Source organism: Odocoileus virginianus, chromosome 17 (genome assembly GCF_023699985.2).
Source record: "Odocoileus virginianus isolate 20LAN1187 ecotype Illinois chromosome 17, Ovbor_1.2, whole genome shotgun sequence".
Taxonomy (NCBI): Eukaryota; Metazoa; Chordata; class Mammalia; order Artiodactyla; family Cervidae; genus Odocoileus; species Odocoileus virginianus.
Genome location: NC_069690.1, coordinates 29,805,975 through 29,825,265, shown reverse-complemented (window position 1 = coordinate 29,825,265; position 19,291 = coordinate 29,805,975). Strand labels below are relative to the sequence as shown.

The 19,291-nt window shown below is 51.3% G+C and overlaps 1 protein-coding gene across 4 annotated transcripts in view; it reads right to left on the bottom strand.

Annotated features, from left to right (window-relative positions):
* Positions 1–19,291, bottom strand: part of ARHGAP44 (Rho GTPase activating protein 44) — a 119,858-nt gene that overhangs the window by 4,155 nt on the left and 96,412 nt on the right. For 3 of the 4 annotated variants that reach the window (XM_070479127.1, XM_070479130.1, XM_070479128.1), the window contains exons 10-20: positions 19,014–19,141; positions 17,178–17,289; positions 16,709–16,790; positions 14,928–15,008; positions 12,177–12,290; positions 11,486–11,577; positions 10,408–10,588; positions 4,836–4,853; positions 3,954–4,175; positions 2,410–2,567; positions 1,192–1,572 (exon numbers count right to left, since the gene is read on the bottom strand). In XM_070479127.1, coding sequence (XP_070335228.1) covers positions 1,192–1,572; positions 2,410–2,567; positions 3,954–4,175; positions 4,836–4,853; positions 10,408–10,588; positions 11,486–11,577; positions 12,177–12,290; positions 14,928–15,008; positions 16,709–16,790; positions 17,178–17,289; positions 19,014–19,141 — 1,569 coding nt within the window. The remainder of the gene's footprint in view (positions 1–1,191; positions 1,573–2,409; positions 2,568–3,953; positions 4,176–4,835; positions 4,854–10,407; positions 10,589–11,485; positions 11,578–12,176; positions 12,291–14,927; positions 15,009–16,708; positions 16,791–17,177; positions 17,290–19,013; positions 19,142–19,291) is intronic. The other variant, XM_070479129.1, reaches the window with a different exon arrangement.

Genomic DNA, 19,291 nt, shown 5'->3' with positions numbered 1-19,291 from the left:
GTGGTACAAGTGTGTGCGAGCATGCTTGCATGCATGTATCTGTGTGGTGTGTGTGGGTTATGGTTACACATTTTCCTAGAGGAAAAACAGCTCCACCTTTGATGTTAAATTTAAAGTAAAACTAATCTTAGTTGTTATGGGCCTGTCCCACAAAGCCCCTCAGAGAACCAGGCTTACAGAATCTTTTCTGAAACTGCATGCTCAGTCACTTCAGTCATGTCCGACTCTGCGTCTTCATGGAGTGGAGCCCTCCAGGCTCCTCTGTCCATGGGATTCTCCAGGCAAGAATACTGGAGTGGGTTGCCATGCCCTTCTCCAGGGTATCTTCCCGACCCAGGGATCAAACCCATTATCTCTCACATCTGCACTGGCAAGCAGGTTCTTTTCTGAGCCTTTTCTAAATATACTTTGCTAGGAAAAACCTTTTTCTAATAAGGCTTGTTTGAAGTGAAGTGAAAGTCACTCAGTCGTGTCTCTGTGACCCCATGGATTCATGGAATTCTCCAGGCCAGAAAACCAGAGTGGGTACCTGTTCCCTTTTCCAGGGGATCGTCCCAACCCAGGGATTGAACCCAGGTCTCCCGCATTGCAGGCAGATTCTTTACCACCTGAGCCCCCAGCGAAGCCCACCAATACTGGAGTGGGCAGCCTATCCCTTCTCCAGAGATATCTTCCCAAACCAGGAATCGAACCGGGGTCTCCTGCACTGCAGGTGGATTCTTTACCAACTGAACTACCAGGAAAGCCCATAGGGCTGTTTAGTTAATAGGAAAATACGTCTTTGTCTCTCAGTCTCTGTTCTCGCGATGAAAACTGGTACCTGAACTGCCAGTGCGGAGCCGAGCAAAGCCCCAGACACACCTGTGCTGTGATCCTGCTTTCTGCCATCACAGTCCAGTCCCTCCTGAAGCCTCCGCTTCCTAGGATGCAGGGTGCTCGGCCCCCAGATGCAGGATCAGAACCCAGGCTGGCGGGTGTTCAATTGGGAGAAATCCTCTAGGGAGCCCCCTCTCTGCAGGACAACTGGGCCCGGGGCTGTCCACAGCCTCAGGGGGGCTTCTAAGGTGGCCACCCCATATGGCACAAGTGGCACCAGCACAGTCATCCCCGGCAAACGGCCCACCTGCTGCAAAGTCCCCAGTGGCCCCTCCACACTGAGGCTCACAGAGGTACCACGCGCGCCAAGGTTACCTGTTGACATGCTCTCCCCGGGGGACACGCCGTCCAGTGCGGGATGCTCTGACGACTGCGGGCTGGAGGCGGCGAGGCTGACGGTGGGCGGCTGGGGTGGCGGCAGGGTGGGCCTCTGCCGGGGCTTTGGAGTGGGCCGTGACTTGCTTAGGGCGCCCGTGAAGCCAGAAGGGGAGGCCAGTGGGGGCGCCGGGGCTGCGGGGGAGAGCTGGCCCGATGCCAGGGAGTAGCCCGGGGGATAGCTGAGTCCGTAGGGTGACGGGGTGCTGGGGGGCGTGGGGGACAGGCTGAGTGGGGATGGCTGGCCGGCAGGCTGCTCAGGGAGGGGCCCTGGCTGGCCGAAGGGGACCTTGGGTGGAATGGGCGCCAGCTTCTTGGAAACTGAAAGACGAATCAGCACACAGGGTCATTAAGTGGCACTCGCCATCCATCTGTGTGGCTGTGAGCACCTTCCCCTGACCCCTCACCACCAGTGCCCCATGCCCAGCTCCTGCCATCCTGAGGGCAGCTGATGCCATTTTTAAAAATTCACCTAGAATGGCAGATTTTCATATCTGCCCACCTGTTCACTAATATTTCCTCCTCTTCTCTGGATTCCTGCTGTGATTGGCACACACACACACACCCACCCACCCCAGCCAAACGGGAGAACACAGGTCCCACCCCCAGGCAGCGGCTGAGTTCAGGGTCCTCCCATCACTTCACAGTGATACAAGTATCAGGGTGGCTCGGAGAAGGTGGGAGTCGAGGATGCACTGTCCAGGAGGGGGTGACTAGAGACTGGCCTGGACACTGGACAAAGCGACCATCCTCCAGGCAGGAAGCTCTTCTGGCTGAACCTCCAAAGGCTCTGGGATGCCGTAACAGTGACCTCTGAGCCAGAACGGAGGCCCAGAGCCTCCATCACTCAGCCTGTCTCCTCCCTGTCTTTGCCCTCAGTCCCATGTACTTGCCCCGGAAGTGTTTTCCCTTTAAGAATCCCAGGTGTAGATGTGGACAGATCTGCATTGTTCTAAGTGTACCACTGCCCCGACCCCTCTGCACTCTTACTTTTTCCCCTCTTTTCACTTTTTTTGACTCAGGATCTTAGTTCGGTGATGACCAAGGATTGAACCCGTCCCGCTGCAGTGGGAGCAGAGTCTTAACCACCAGATCCCCGGGGAAGTCCCCACACTGCCTTCTTTCATTTATTTAGTGACAAGGGTGGCGGGGACGTACCTTTCCGGAGAGTGTGAGGGCTCTGGTCTGCAGGTGGCTGGCCCGGACTCGCGCCCGGCTGTACCCCGGGCTGTGTGCCTGCACTGGGTGTCCCCTGGCTAGAACCCGGACTTCCCTTCTGCGCTGATCCTGGAGAAAGCTCTTTGCTTTTAGAAGCGCTATAACATGAGAGAGTTACAAAACAGAGTCAGTCCCTGAACTCAGGCAGCTTCAGCATCAGAATCGTGAACTGAATATATGTTCTCTGGGCAGGCGTGGTCCTCTCAGCCCTTCTTAAGGCCATCAGAGATGCCTGTGGAGGTGACTGGTCCCTCTTGGGGACTCTGAAGGCCCTGAGCTCCACTCCCATCTCCAGGTGGCCCCCTTACGGCCAGCTCCCTTTCCTGGCCTCGGCCCTCTCCCCAACAGACCATCCCAGCAAGTCTCCTCTTTGTCAGTTTCCTCCTCCAGCCAGCAGTCCCTGCTTCCTCTCTCTCCCCTCCTGCATCCTGAAACGGAACCAAAGCCCGTGATTCCATGGCCAGAGTCAGCCAAGCGGTTCCTTGTCCCCTCTGGTGGAGCCATCAGTGACTACCCCATCCAGGGTCATCATCAACCCCTGCCAACTCTATCATTTCCTATCTCACAAGGAAAATACTTTCTACACATTAAAGAAAAAAAACATTCTGCAACCCCTTCACTTAGGGGATTGGTATCTGTGTGCGTGTGTGCACACACACAGGTGCATGCAAAGACTGGCTTGAAAGGTTCAGATTTCCAAAGTCTCCAAAATATTCCCAATTCCTAACAATGCACAGTGGGCCTGGTGAAGTGGCTTTCTTAATTTTCTGAATTGTTGTTTAGAACAGAGACAAACGGTCAAGGGGTCTGTGCAACCCCGCTCGTAGAATCCCCTCTGACCATGCCCCTCTCAAGGGGGGCTGGGGGGACCTCCTCCCCTGCGCCCCTGGGGACCAGTGACCCTGTGCCGGCGCAGATCACACTTTCCATCTTTGGAGGGACAAGGGCCTTTCTCCATAAAAGCTCGTGGAACCAGCACTGGAACCAGCAGGCTCCCCAACTCTTCCTCCTCCACGAGAATGAAACACACGATCTTGTCATCTCCGTCCTTTACCTGACTTGCACCCATTTTAGCAGTAAAAATGGCCCCTATGCATCTGAAAGAAGAGGAGTGCCGAGGAGAACCACTGAAGTTCTAAATTTCGAAATAGGCAACAAGCTGTAACAGTACAGGAGGGGACAGAGGAGCTGGGAACTCAGCTTCCTCGCCTGCTTTGGCAAGCTGCCACCTTACACGTGTGCCTGGGATGCTGTTCTCAAAAAGCCTGGGCTCCCTCTGATCACACAGGGGCTGTGAATCCCTACCTGCCGCCAGCAAGAAGCAGAAGCCAAACCAGGATGCTTAGAAAGGGGACGGGGGACATGACCAACTGCACGCGGCTCTGAGCTTGTGCAGCAAACCCGAAACCCCTCATCCACGTGCACCGCAAGCTAGCCTACCCCGGGGGGTCGGGTGGGAGGCAGCGCCCCGGACCCGGACTTACCTGGTCCGTTCAGCCGCAGGCTGGAGGCCGAGGCCGGATGGAGAGAGCGCGGGAGCCACCGGGCCCTCAGGGGACTGCTCCGGGAGGGGCGACGGCAGGGGCGGGGTGAGCTCTGCGGGCGGGGCGGGGGGCTGCATGGCAGGTGGGGCGCAGGATGCCTTCCGGCCGGCCGAGGAACCTCTTCGAGCTACCCACGACGTGTCCATGACCCTCACACCCATGCTGGCCGGGGACAGAGACACCCAGGCTTAGCCGCGCGCCCAGGGCGCGGGGCTCCCGTCCCCATGAAGCGGCCAGCAGCGCAGCCCCGAGCAGCTCCTGGACAAAGGAAGCGAGGCAGCGGCCGTGCTCCACGGAGTGTCCCGCAGCTCCAGGCTGGGGTGGCCCAGGCACTGCTGGCCTTAGGACGCGGCGTGCCCATCAAGCTCCCTGGAGCCCAAGCTTCCCTCAGAGCAGAGAGCGGCTTCTCTGGGGGTGGGGGGTCACCCAATCCTCCCAAGTGGATGGTGGAGGCGAGGCGGGGCGGGGGAGGGGGGCGGGCAGCATCAGACTAGAACAGAGCACCGACCAGCAGGGACACCTGAACATCCATCCTTCTTTTTGTCACCTGGGGGTCCGGGAGCATAGGACCGACTCAGGACTCCCGGGCCAGCCCCAGGACATTGTTTTACAACCTCTGCAGGGTCTAGAGATCAGGGCGAGGCTGATCATGCTCTGGTCAGTCCCCGCCCCCGATTCCACTTCAAGAGGGGGGGACACAGCTCTGAGTACATCGGCCAAAGCAACCAGACACGCACATTCACCCCTGCAGAGCTCGCTAAGGCACCGCTCGCTATTCCCATGGACTGCACGTGGCCTCGTGGCTACCCGAGGATACTGTACCTTTGGATTTTCCTAAGGCTGCAGGGACAGAAACACACAGACATTAGTGTGGTAAACACTGCGCCTGCCTCTGGACATACAGCGGCTCTCTGTCAGGGTCAGGGGCTAAGCCTGGGGCTTCCACGGGGCCTTGGAATTGTTTGTTTAGTCCGTCTCTCCAGTTAAAGTGACTTTTCTGTCTGCACAGATGAAGAGCATCCTACCAAGCTCACAGGTGGATAAAGACAGAAGCTGAAGAGTTGACACTGGTGCTTGCGGTAGGGGTTGGGGGCATGTCACAAGGAATGGGAGAAAACCCACAGAAGCAGCCATCCACTCTTTTCTAAGTTATATGACTTAGAAGGTGGTCAATCTCCTTTCCTCTGGTCTAGGAGGTGACTGGTTCCATGATACGTAGTCAAAGCCTTCACTGACTATGGCAAGAGCTAATACTGCCAGTGTTAAGGGAGACACAGATGTTCACGCAAGGAGAACCCCGGCCAGTCCCCCGTCTCCACCGGGGATAAGCAGAGGGCTGCCCCTTGCTTACTATCACCCACGCTGGCCAGGAGCACTGAGCTCCCACACTGTGACAGTCTGCCCACCTTGCAGAGGTGCAGCGAGAGTCAAACCAAAGGTTCAAGGCTGGGGACTGGTGGTAGCAGGTGGGATGTGGTCCTTTACGGAAATGTACAGGGAGGGAGCCTCCGGGAGGGGCCCAGAGGAGGATGGTGGTACAGCAGGCACACAGAAAGGGACAGCCTCTGACACGCTTTCCCCTGGGGAGGGCGGAGGGAAGACCCCCGAAGGGGAGACACCCCCACCACCACCACGCCGCCCCTGTCTAGTGTCACTGTTAACACATTATTGACTGGGGCATTTTTGCAGAAGGTAACGCTTGTGATGTTAATACACGTCTGGTCAATAATGTGTTAATAGTTCTCTTCTCCAAGGCATTTTGGGGGCAGCTGGTCTCTCTCTGGGATCCACTACCAACCAGCTTGCAAGTTGTCTTGGCTCTGAGGACCCCCCCAAAACGGGGGGGGCACCTTCTACAGGGGATCCAGTCACCCCCATAGGTCACTCAAAACTCTGCAGCAGGGTCCAATGGCATCCCCTGGTATTTAAAGTAAGCTGTGGGCAAGTATCAAACTGTGCTCTTTGGGCTTCTAAATTTATCAGGATGAAAAAGAGCAAAAAGCTTAACATTCCACTTGGGGAAGCGAACTGACGCCACTTTGTTGCAATGGTTGGCAATGCTGTTCCCTGTGGTGCCTAGAAGAGCCGTAAAGAAGGGCGGTCTCATATGTGCAGGTTTTCTTTCTTATCATACTCTCTTTCACTTAGAAAGATCTTCCCCATTTGAGATGGGAGGCATGGGCTTTGGGATCAGGGCTGATAGAGGGAACACCTTCTATTAACAACTGCATCTCGCAGCACCATGGACCCCAGACACCAGGCTACCTGGTGATCTTCTCCTGGTTCACCAAGGGGCGGAGGCGGAGGGAGGACTGACACCACGGAGGACGCAGAGGGACGACTGATGAGACCCACTAAATATCAGCAGCAAAGCATCAGCAACCAAGAATCGGAAGGTGAATGGACGCTCCTGCTTTCATAAACAGCTAAGCTGCCTGTCATCACCACTCTTCCAGCTGAAGTGACTTTTGTGGGGCAGGCAGCATGCCCTGTGCCCAGGGAACAGGCATCAAAGGTTCACAGATGTCTTCAAAAGGCAATAAAAATCTTTACAGACCAATGAGTCACAATGGCAACAGTGACAATCTTGGAGGCATCAAAGCATGTTTATCTTCAGAGGCTAATGAAAATTTGCTTGGAACATTGGCAGATTTAAGTGTCCGAATGTCTAGCTTGAACTCCACCCAAAGACAAAATTTATAAAATTGCTTGGCATGTGGCCAAGAGCAAGGGAGCTACTCAGAGGTAGAATACAACCAGAAGGTCACAGAAGCAGGTCACAAGTTTCTGCTCATTGTTCTGTCACACAAACTAATAGTCACAAGAATCAGATAACTTTGTGTTATTTTAAATAAACACCAGATTCAGCAGCCGCCCGGCTAGCTCAGTTGGTAGAGCATGAGACTCTTAAATAAACACCGGATTCAATCCATCGAAAACAACCAACTCCCTTAGAAACTTCACAGATACCCACATTGCTTATAGATGTCAACAATTCCCCACAGCCACTGCTTCAGGTGAGAACGAGAAGAACTTGGTTTTCAGATCCTTTATAGTTGAATCAAGGCAGAGGTGAGAAGCCAGAGGCCACGAAGAATGCCCGAGAAGCAAAGGGCTTGGAGAGCAATTAGCAGAAAGCAGGATGACGTGGCAAGAGTCCAGGAGGGGACCCGTTCAAGGTTCTCATCTGCTTCCCCTTGGGATTCACACAGGGCAGGCTGGCTAGCAAGGCAGCTCCACTGAAGGCTAGTGTTCCCTGCTTCACTCCTAGCCTACTGGGACCTCGTATTGCAGAGTAGCTTATCCTAAGCTAAGCTCTTCTAGTGACTCAGAAGCTTAGGAATGTGCCTGCCAATGCAGGAAACCCAAGTTCGACCCCTGGGTCACAAAGATCCCCTGGAGAAGGGAATGACTACCCACTCCAGTATTCTTGCCCGGAGAATCCCAAGGACAGAGGAGGCTGGTGGGCTATAGTCCACAGGGTCGCAAAGAGTTAGACATGACTGAGTGACTAATACTTCACACTATAACCTGGCAGGCCACACAGGGAAAAGAAGATGCAGGACCTTAAAAATTAGGAGACAAAGGCCTACCCCAGAAAAGAAATCTGAAAGTTGGAGATTTCAGCATAAGAACAGGTGTCTACAGAAAGAATACATTTATCACTGGGAATGGAAGTTTGCTCTGGACCGTTCCAAGTGATGAATTGTCAGGGGTTAGCAGCTATATTTCTTTTTGACCTCTGTAGGATAGACATCTGTCATGCTGTTTTTATTTTTTATTTTTGGCCACATCATGTGGCATGCGGGATCTTAGTTCCCCAACCAGGGATCAAACCCACGACCCCTGCAGTGGAAGCGTGGAGTCTTGACCACTGGATCACCAGGGAAGTCCCCGTCATGCTGTTTTTGAATCCTGGTCAGGAAAGGTCTTACCCAGAGATGTTGGCCAGTGTATGGATTTACGTATACAGAGATCGGATAGGCTTTGATTTTTCATCTAGAGATTGGTTACATTTGGAATCACTGGAAAAGACCCTGATGCTGGGAAAGATTGAAGGCAGGAGGACAAGAGGGGACAGAGAATGAGATGGTTGGATAGTATCACCGACTCAATGAACATGAGTTTCAGCAAACTCCGGGAGATGAAGGACCAGGAGGCCTGATGTGCTGCAGTCCGTAGGGTCGCAAAGAGTCGGGCATGACTGAACAAGTCTATCCTCATCTGGAAGGTTTCAATTTTTGTTCTGAAGATCAGTTACATTTGGCAAATACTTGCTGAGAGAAAGGAAGCAAGAAAGCCTGGTATCTCCCCCAGGAGATACCAAAAATCCACAGGAGCTTTGGGAGCTCCTGGACCATTTAAGATGAACTTGGGGGCTGGGCAGCAGTGGCACGGTAGGTGCCAACATGAGAGATGAGTAAGAAGGATCCTAAAGATCCTGGCTCAGCCTTGCCCACACTCCCCCAGGAAGGCCAGAATCAAGTATTTCTAGCTCCTCTAGGGATCATTCTTCTCCTAAATGCATAACAAAGTTTCTTCACCTCCCCAGGACAAATAACAGCGGGAGGTACCAGCCGACATTTCACAGACCTGGTCTCAGCACCCACAAATGTGTGAATCCAGGAAATGTGGAAGCAGAGGTGAAGCCTGAGCCAAGAACACGCCTCCCAAAGGCCGAGCTGACAACCCAAGCCCCAAATATGAGTCAAGGTTTCCATGGTACCCAGAACCTCAAGCTCTGTCTGAAGGAAAATTCCTGCACCCTCTCACCACTCCACAACCCTGTTCAGAGTAGCTGCATTTGGGGTTCTCCATCTTTCTACTTGGTCTTCAGAGGACCCTAGTATCCACAATCACAACAGCAAGCTCCTTGGAACACAAGTTCTATCTCATGACAACAGGCTTTTTGATGTAATAAACTTGGGAAAGGATGCCACAGCCCCCTGTGAAGAGTGACAGATCACAGCATGTAAAAGACCCCACAAACTCATACATTCAGGAAAGAGGCTTCAACGTGTTGAATCATGTGTCTCAGGAACTCATGAGACCCGGGTGTCTATCTCTCCCCACTGCCCCAACATAACCAAGCATCAGTGGAACCTGTGTTCCATAGAGCACCTCAGGTTGCTCCTGAACCTCTCAATTACACATGCTTATTCCAAATTACAGGCTTCCCTGGTGGCTCAGGGGTAAAGAATCTGTCTGCCAGTGCAGGAGACATGGGTTCCATCCCTGGGTCAGGGAGATCCCCTGGAGTAGGAGATGGCAACGCATTCCAGTATTCTCATCTGGGAAATTCCAAGGACAGAGGAGCCTGGAGGGCTATCGTCCAGAGGGTCGCGAAGAGCCAGACGTGACTTAGCAACTGAACAACAACAACATTCCAAATCACAGCACCTCCAGGCAAAGGTCTCTGTGTGGACATGCCCGTGGATTCAGTTGCCGCTGTCAGCTGACCCGGTGAGGCCCTCTGAGGATCGGAGCAGAAGTGGTATTGCTACAGGCACGTCAAGTGGGATGGACAGAGCAGCTACACAGTGGGGCATGGCCTCGGTATCCTTTTTCTTTTTTTGGCACACTGCATGGCATGTGAGATCTTAGTTCCCTGACCAGGCATTGAACCTGCGCCCCTTGCATGGAAGCTCTGAGTCCTAACCTAAATTGACAACCTAACTTAACTACCAGGGAAGTCACCAGAGTCCTTTTTCTTTTTTTTTAAAGCTTGTTCTGATTCTCTTTTGTTGCATAACAAACCATCCTCAAAATTTAGTAGCTTATCAATCCAGGCCACAAATCCACAATTCTGACCGAACTTGGCAGGGTCAGCTTGACTAATCCACACAGCACTAGCTGTGGCTTGACTTACGTAGTTTTAGCCTCTGTACCCCTAAGGCTCCAGCAGCACCTGTGAAACTGCCTGCAGACCCTGGGGTCCCAAAGAGATGGCTCTCTATCCACAGAAATCCTGACGACCCTGGCTATTTATACTCAGAAGACCATACTCATAGGGGCCAGTGGACGCCGAATGCCCCGAGATGCCACAGTGACAACTTTCTCGTAGAGGTCACCTGGATGGCTTTTCAGAGGGGACTGGGAGTCAGACGAGGTCTGGCCAGGAAGATGGGGAGCCCAGCTCTGATGCAGTAACACCTGGGAGCGAAGGACCACAACTGACCCTCCAGGGTATCCCCCCAGCTAGAGACGCCTCACGCAGGAACCGAACTGCTTAAATAAAACCACATTTAAAAGACAAAGCCCAAAGCACTTGCTGGCATCAGGAATGAGGTGACAGGGCCACTTAAACTGCTGGTGGTTAAGTGCCGCCTTCCTGTCGTTCATCTCAGTCAACCCCTCCCTCCCCCAAAGCCGAGAAAGGGACGCAAGTTCATACCCATCCTTTTTGTAAAACTCCAACATCATGTTATCTGTGGCCACACTGAGGGGCCGGCGGGCCTGCTCGGGCTGGCGCCGGTCGGCGGGGTCCATGTCTGGGGAGGGCATTGAGCTGTAGTTGGCGTTGTGGTTCACATGCACCGGACTCCCGTAATTGCCCGTGATGTTGAACTCTATCTCTGCGGGGAAGACAGAATAGATGCACACGGTCTGTGAGTCGGCCAAGGTCTTCCTGGGCAGGAGGGAAACCAGCAGAGAAATGGCCACTCTTTTATGTGTCACCCCTGAAAATCTCATCCCATGGTTCAATGTTAGATCATCTGTTGATATTAACTCATCTTATTATATTTCATCCTATTACCAGGTGAGCCCATGCGCTCACCTAGCATGTAATAGAATAGGGACTTAATAAAGCACTTTTTCATCTGTGATTCACAAAACAAATTCAGTCAAACAGGAACAGATGGGTATTTTCTTTTTGAAAAAAAAAAAAAAAAAAAAGGCAGAATCATCTATCTCAATCCTCACATTTAAGACTGAAATAAATGCCAGAGTGGTCTAAATCAAATCAGGAAAAAGGGCAATGCCCACTCTCAACACTGTTATCTGATGTTGTTGAAGTGCTTGCCAATGAAATTAGTCAAGAAAAGAAAATAACAGTCAATATTACTATCTGTAGATGATGATGATGGGATGTCTTTTCAGAAGACCAAAGAGAAAAAAAAATTGCAGGATTAGAAACAGAAAGAGATCTCACTAACATTGCAGGCTCTCAAATGGAGTCTCATCTCATCTCCTCCTGACAACAGCCGATTTATCTGCAGTGCTCATGAGCTCAGCCACAGAACCTACAGAGTTTTACCTTGAACTCCTATCTCCTTTGTTTCTTTATCCTGATTTTCTACCACTGGCCAAAGGTGGTATGCACAGGGGGCTTAAAAACAAAACCACACACACACACACACACACACACACACCCCTTCAGCCAGTGGTAACTTGATTTCAAAGATTCAGAACTCACAGCAACCTCCCGTTCCCCACAGAAGCCTACTCCCACATCAGATGCTGCCACGTACCCCCGGGGAAGAACCAGTCTGCATGTTGAATGATGGGCTCGATGATCCCGACGATCTGCAGCGAGACCGTGGTCATCATCTCCGTGATGTTCCTGAGGGCACAGGGCAGAGGAGGGCAGGTGAGGTGAGCAGCCGAGGCAGGGAGGGGGCCCTGGACCAGAAGCCTGCACACTTGGTTCTGAGAGCATGTGTCCTCCTGGGGAGGGCACTTCACCTTTCTGAAGCTCTCCCCATGTCTACAGAATGGAGACATCCCCAGAAGTCCTCCCTACAGGAGACAAGTGAGTAACACACACAAAATCGCCAAGTCTGCGGACTGATTCTCACAACTGCCAGACTCATCCTTTCCCAGCCCTGTTCTCTCTGTCAACACAGCACTCTGTCCTTCTGTATCCCAGTGATGGGATGTGCTTTCCACAGAGGGCCCAGGGGCTGGAAGAGCTTGCCAGACCTGGTGCTGACCCAGATGAGCTCAGAAAAGACCCTGGCTACAGGCCTGGCTCTGAGACTATCAACAGGAAAGATCTGAAGAATTCTGGGCCTCCTCCTGAGTCTAAAGAAGGACCAGCTCAAGACAGGCATATGACCTGACACATAAATAAGGCTAGTGGTTATCTGGGGCCCTGACCATCCCACCCAGGCTCCCATAGCCCCCAGTGTGACCCACACACCCCTTCCTCCTTGGACTCACCCTTCTGCTTGTGGCCACAGCAGGTTGGGTCCTAATACAATGGCCATGTTACTGGGTGTCATCTTGTTGACATCTTGGTATTCTGAGAGCTTGGATAAAAACTTGATCAAGTATCTGAAAGGAAGTGAGAAGGGCCAGGTTTAATGAGGGCTTAACACCAGCCATGGTCCCCTAACACCAGCTGGAATCATCTTTTACTGACAAGAAGACTCATACATCCTACAATATAATCAAGATGTGTCACATGTCAGGACACAAGAATGCTCCAAAAACAGACAGAGCTCTTCCTGGGCTGAGTCCTGGGCTAGTTGTCAATGTCTGCTTCAACAAACTGTGGCCAGAAAAAAATTCTCCATCCTTCCTTTGACTCAGGGCATAATGCCAGAAATTCCCTCCTTCTTTTCAAACCTCTGTCATCTCCTGTCTTCCCTGTGTGCAGAGGTGAGAAGTAGTGTGTAGGTGTCACTAGTGGGGACATTTTCATGCTAGGAGCAGTGTCTCAGTGGGGCTATGAGAGCCAATGAAGAAAACGTTAGACCTAGACTTAGCACGTGGCCCAGCAATTCCACTCCTAGAGAAATGTGGACGCAAATGTTCCCAGCAGCATTATTCATCATAGCTGAAAAGGAGAGACCACCCAAATATCCATTAAGGGACAAACAGATGAATAAAACATAGTCCCATCCATAGAGTGGAGTACTACTCAGCCCTGGACAGGACTGAAATACTGACACATGCTACTACATGGATGAACCTCGGAAACTTGATGCCAATGGAGAAAAGCCAGACACAGAGACCCCAGGGTGAATGACTCCATCTGTATGAAAGGCCCGGCGCAGGCAAATGGACAGAGACAGAATATAGATGAGAGTTTGCCAGGGGCTGGGTAAGCAGAAATGGGGAGTGACTGCTGATGGGAACAGCATTTCTTTGTGGGGTGATAAAAATGTTTTCAAATTACACAGTGGTCATAGCTGCACAACTCTGCAGATTTACAAAAACCCACTTAACTGCACACTTTTAAAAGGGGACAATGGCATATGAATTGTTATGTCAATAAAGATATTATTAAAAAAAATCAGTGTGTGAGTAGCTGTGCACAAATGAAGCATAAAAAGAGCTCTCGCAAACCATACCAAACCTGCCTGGTCCCGCACAGGCCCCAGACCCCAAAGCCCATCTCTTCCCGGGCTCTTGGTTATATAGACAGTGGGTCCAGCCCCATGCTGCCTGGACCACAGTGAAGTGGCTCCTTCAGCAACTGTTGCCCACAGAGCACAAAGACCCTAAGCTGCTGATGGGCCACCTCCACCCACATCCTGCTGCATCACACCCTCCAAGAGGCCACACATGCCTTGACCAGGGTATGGGGCCTGAGCTGAGTATGGTCAATCCACGGGCTGGCCAGTGGCCCAGCATCACTTCAAGAATCATTCTTGCTCTTGATCTGATTCTTGCTCGTAGGATGCTTTCTTTCAATTTTGTATATATTTAACACTTTAAGCATTTTACAGTGTGCAGTTCATTAGCATTACTTTCCATCATGATGCAACCATCACCACCATCCATCCCCAGAATTTTTCATTACCCCAAACTAAAGCTGGACACCCATGAAATGACAGTCCACCTGCTGCTCCTGACCCCTCCCCGGTTACCCTAGCCACCATTCTACATTCTGGCAACCACTATTCACTTTATATTTTTATGAATTGACTACTGTATGTACTGCTTTTGAGTGGAATTGTTCAGAATCTCCCCTTTTGTGTTTGGCTTCTTTCATTTAGCATACAGCCTTCAAGGTTCATCCATATTGTAGCAAGAATGAGAATGTCTCTTCTATTTGAGGCTGAATACTGCATTGTATGTACTTTTTGTTCACCTATATTTATCCATTGCTGGACATGTGGGCTGTTTCCACCTCTTGGTTATTGTGAATAACGCTGGCATGAACGTAGGTGTACAAAATCAAGTCCCTACTTTCCGATCTTTTGGAAATACACCCAGAAGTGGAATTGCTGGGTCATACAGAAATCCTATGTTTGTCTTAGGACCCGCCATGAGAAGTCACTCCTGGGATTTTTAACAGGAAAACAGAAACAATCAGGCAGATGGCAGTAGGAGCTGAAGCTGAAAATATGCATCTAAGGAAGCTCCAAGGATGGGGGGAGGGCCAAGAGCATTGCTGGTGCAAAGTGATGAGGAAGCAGAAAGTGGGAAAGAGCATAAGTCTGGGAGGGAAGAGAAGCACAGAGCAGTGGGAAGTGAAACCTGGGTGAGGGTGAGAAAAGTAAGAGACAGACGCATGGAAAATTGCTGGTGACAAGTAGAAACCAGAGAACATTCTCCCAGCCTCTTCCTAAAGCCTGGCTCCAGGAAAAAACTGCCAAGTCCAGCTCAGGGTCTGGTCAGCATCGCCCCTGGGATCCACAGACACCTATCTTTACAATAAACCCTGGTATCTGAAAGCAGCCTGCATTCATCCTTGCTCCTTGCAAACCAAAGAACTGTGTCAGCCAGCAGCTGGTCAGGTAGCCCTCAACATCCCACAGCCCCATACAGTCTGTTTCCTCATCTTCAGGATGGTAATTCACAACCTCCCAGGATGGCTTGAAGTTGAAAAGAGACCCTGCGTGTTAAATATGGTTTGGACACCATGTAACGCCAAGCTTGCCAGTGCCCACGCCTTTTGGCCAGGAAACGTGTGTCTGAGGCTTAAAGAACCTTGACCCAGCATCTCCAGTGTCCACTCACCGGATGTTGTTGTGATTGGCTTTGGGCAACTTCTCACATGCATTCCACAGCGCCTGGAGCCTCTTGTCCTGGTCCTGGATGCTGGAAAATTAACAGGAAAATCGACTGGTTGAGTACAGACCAATGAAGTCTTACCAGCACTCAGACTCACCAGCCATTGAAGTATTTGAGAAGAGGAACCAGTCAGTGACCATATCAGTAAACTATTTTCATTCATATCTTCGGTTTTTGTTATTTCCCCCTCAGTAATCTTTCGGCCTTGGCAGTGCTGTTTTAACAGTACTTCCCCTGCACACATCACATGGCCCAGGTCAGCGTGTGCTGGGGCAGCAGGTGAGGGCGGAGGGCAGACACCTGCACCTGAGCGGATGGGGCTGTGATGTCATCGGGAGGTTGGTTCCATCACAAAACAGGACACCAGAAACAGCTCAGCTCCACCTTCACGCCACCATGGCAGCCAGCTGGCCAGTCCCACAGATAGTTTAATGCACATTAAGCTTCTCAGCATGTGGAATGTAACAGATGCTCAATAAACACCTTCTGAACAAGTAAATGACATGAACTCATATAGATATAAGGATATCTGACCCTTGAAGACACAACTCAGAGATGGATAGTTTCCACAACCAAAGGATTCTCCATTCTACAGAGAGACTTGCTCGCAGGGTTTCTTTATTGATAGGTCTTCTAAGGATTAAAAGAGATTACTGAAATGTCTATATATATTTTTGTTGTTGTTAGGACTACATTTTTAAATATACATTTTTATGAAAACCTACATCAGGGTTTACAGGGTTAGGAAGACCTTATGCTCAAAGAACCTTTTAACAAGAAAAACTGAAAAGCAAATACTGCCAGGAGGCTCAGCTCTGACCCTCTGACTCACAACCCAAGGTAGGGGACGGCCATCGTGGGGCCCCCAGAAGTCCCTGCTTCCATCCTGACCAAGGTGAGAAAAACTCCCTTTTCTGCTCATCAGTCCTCTCTAAGGTCAAAAGGCAGATGCTGCCAATGTCTTTCCTTCAATAAAAAAATCAACATCCATATGGGACTTTCTTCGGGGTCCAGTGGTTAAGACTACCCACTCTCAATACAGGGGGCATAGGTTTGATCCCTCTTCAGGGAACTAAGATGCCACATGCCGAGCATAGCAAAAAAAAAAAAAAAAAAAAAAAAACAGGCAAAAATAAAATAAAATTAACACCCACATACTGAGGGTCTCTGGTGTATCAGGCAGTGTCACAGGGGTTAGGGAGTGGGAGGCAGTCAGAAGAGACGGTCATCCCTCCCTGCCCCCATAAGCTCACAATCCAACCAGTCACACAAACACAGCCTTGAATTTGATCAGTCCCTGCAGAGAACCCGAGGGATGGGGCAGACCCTGACTACCAGCTGCTGGGCACCAGTTTTCAGGAAGGAGGCCTCTCTGAGGTGACCTTCAGGGTGGGACCCAAAGAGTCAGAAGGAGCCTAGGAGGCAGAAATTTTGGGGAACCAAAACTTGTTGCATGGCAGGAATGGCCAGCGTGAAGAGGGGTCTGGGAGGTGATGGGAGCCTGGGGCCTCCCTGAGTCCTCTTGAAGGCCCAGCTGGGGCTCTGGGCCACTCTGTGGCTCCAGCCTGCGACCCACACCCTGGGACCTGGCTCTCGGGCACACGTACAAGCCTCTCCCCATGACACACACCAAGATGCAGACTCGCCGGATGCGGCACACCTGCAGTTTCAATCAAGGTTCCACATAAACCGCACCCACAGGACACATGGAGACCCAGAGTACTCACTTGGAAGCCTGAATCCACTCGTCATAGAGTTCAAAGGTCATCAGAGGTTCTGGCAGCTCCCGGAGGTAAGACTTGAGAGCTCCTGGACGTGAACACCGTACGGGCCGTGAGCTGCCGGGATGCGGCAGACACCTGCTACCAGCCAGCGTCACCACGGGGGCCAGGTTTGGGGAGGGTGCCCCAACCCTCGTGACCAGGTCACATGGTGGCTGCCACATGCCTGGATCCAAGGCTCGGGCGTGGCCATGAGGGCCTCCCCTCTCATGTTACCACCATCACCGCCTCCCCTGGCACCTTGGGGATGGGGAGGCCTTCCTTCAAGGGCACAGCAACCAGGCCTAAGGTGGGGTCCTGAGTGGACATGCCCGGAGCATGGTGGGGAGCCAGGGGCTCGAGTGTCCCTGACACGGGGCTCCACCTCTTCCACTCCCACCCCTTCCCCTGGAGCTCCTCCAGCGGCGGGGCCCACCTGCGATGGCGTGGGGGTCCGCCGAGCACTCCTGTACATCCACCACACAGCAGTCCAGGGCTGCCTTGAGCTTCTTCAGCTTGGAGGCAGACGGGGCTACTCGGAAGAGGCCCTGCCGATAGGACAGGGGTCACCAGACAGCCTGCACCTTGAGGGCACCACAGCAAGACTGCCGGCAGGCAGTCTCCCCAGCCCTTTCCTCCACCATCTCCCAGGGGCCTCCTTCCCACCACCACGTGTCAACACTGGGGCAGCAGGACCAGGGTCTCATCCCTGGCTGTGGCCTCAGCACCTCGTACAGGGTGACCTGGCGTTCTGCTTCAGTATGCACTTGATTAAATGAGCCCTGGGCACTTTGACATCCCGTTCTTGTGTATTTAAGATATATTTTGGAAAAACAAAAACACTAATTTGAAAAGATACATGCACCCCTGTGTCCACAACAGCATTATTTGCAATCTAAGTGTCCACTGGCAGATGAATGGATTAAAAAAGATACGGCAGGTCTATAAAATGGAATAGTACTCAGCCATAAAAATGAATGAAAATTTTGCCATCTGCAGCAACATGGATGGACTGAGAGATTATCATACTAAGTGAAGTAAGACATAAGGAGAAATAGTGTATGGCATCCCTCATATGTGGAATCTAAAAAGAAATGATACAAATGAGCTTACTTACAAAACAGAAACAGATTCAGACTTAGAGGACAAACTTACTGAACTGATGGTTGCCGGGGGAAGGATAGGAGGAAGGGATAGTTAGGGAGTTGGGATGGACATGTACACATTGCTATATTTAAATTGGATAATCAACAAGGACCTACTGTATAGCACATGGAACTCAACTCAATGTTATGTGGAGGCCTGAATGTGAGCGGGTTTGGGGGAGAATGGATACATTTGTATGTATGGTTGAGTCTCTTTGCTGTTCATCTGAATCTATCACAGCACTGTTAATTGGCTATACCCCAATAAAAAATAGAAAGTTTTTTAAAAATGGGGAAAGAAAAGGCTCCATTCACCTCCCTCCATGAAACTTTCCCTCAGGGACTAAAAAGACCTCATCTTTTCATTGGAATTATACATGAAAATGCCTGGCATTTAAAACGGGGTTAAAAAAAAACCTTGTTTTGAATAAATCAGGCTTATTTGGCAGACACTACACTTATCTGCTCCATAAGCTCATAAGCCCCCTTTTATACTTTTTAAACAGCTCACTCTCTTATACTTTTCTTAGTAATAAATACCACTGATAAATATTGATTGGTTGATCAGATCACAGGAAAGTAGAGTCATGATTTTTAAACTGCCTGCCTAAGAAACTAAAGATGAGGTCTACCTCCCAGGAGACCACTGACATAGCAATAAAAACAATGGTTGCCAATGTCTCATAGGATTGTTTTTTAACATGTGGCTTATAAGGAGTGCTTTCTAATGTCTGTATCAATTTTCAGGATGTCTATAAAAAAAGTTATGATCTAAAGGTTAAAAGGTCTATGTTTTAAATTAAGGAGAGAGGAGGTGGAGAGTGGGGTGGAGGAGGAGGAGGAGAAAGCCCCAATCTCATTACATATGCAGAGAGGAGGGCTGGAGCGGGGCTATAAGGTCCTCAGGGCGGGGTATCATGTCCCACAATCCTCCACTGTCCCTGGAGAAGGAAGGCTCATGGGAGAAGCAGGACCAGTTTGAGGACAGGGGGCCTGTACTGCATCTTCCCAGGCTTGGGTTTGTGGGGCCGGGTGAGGACGGTAACAGAGGAGGAGAGACCCTAGAGGCTCCATATCGCGGGCGAGGAGATCTGCTCGCGGCGGAGCTCGGCTGTACCCAGACGCACCTCCTCCTGCATCCCGCATTCCAGCAGCATCGTCACGCACGCCTCGATGGGGAAGGCGATCTCCCGGCCGCTGATCGAGAGGTGCTCCTCCAGCGGCTTCCCAAAGGAAGGCTTCTCCACCCAGGCCTCTGGGGGGGGTGCAGGTGGAGCAAGAGAGGGGTCAGCGCAGGTCAGCCCCGCGGGAACCTTCCTTTCCTCCGGTCACACTGCTTCTCCTAAGTGTCCCAGGGACATGGAGCAGTGGACATGGAAGCATTGTCCGACAGTGTCCATGGAAG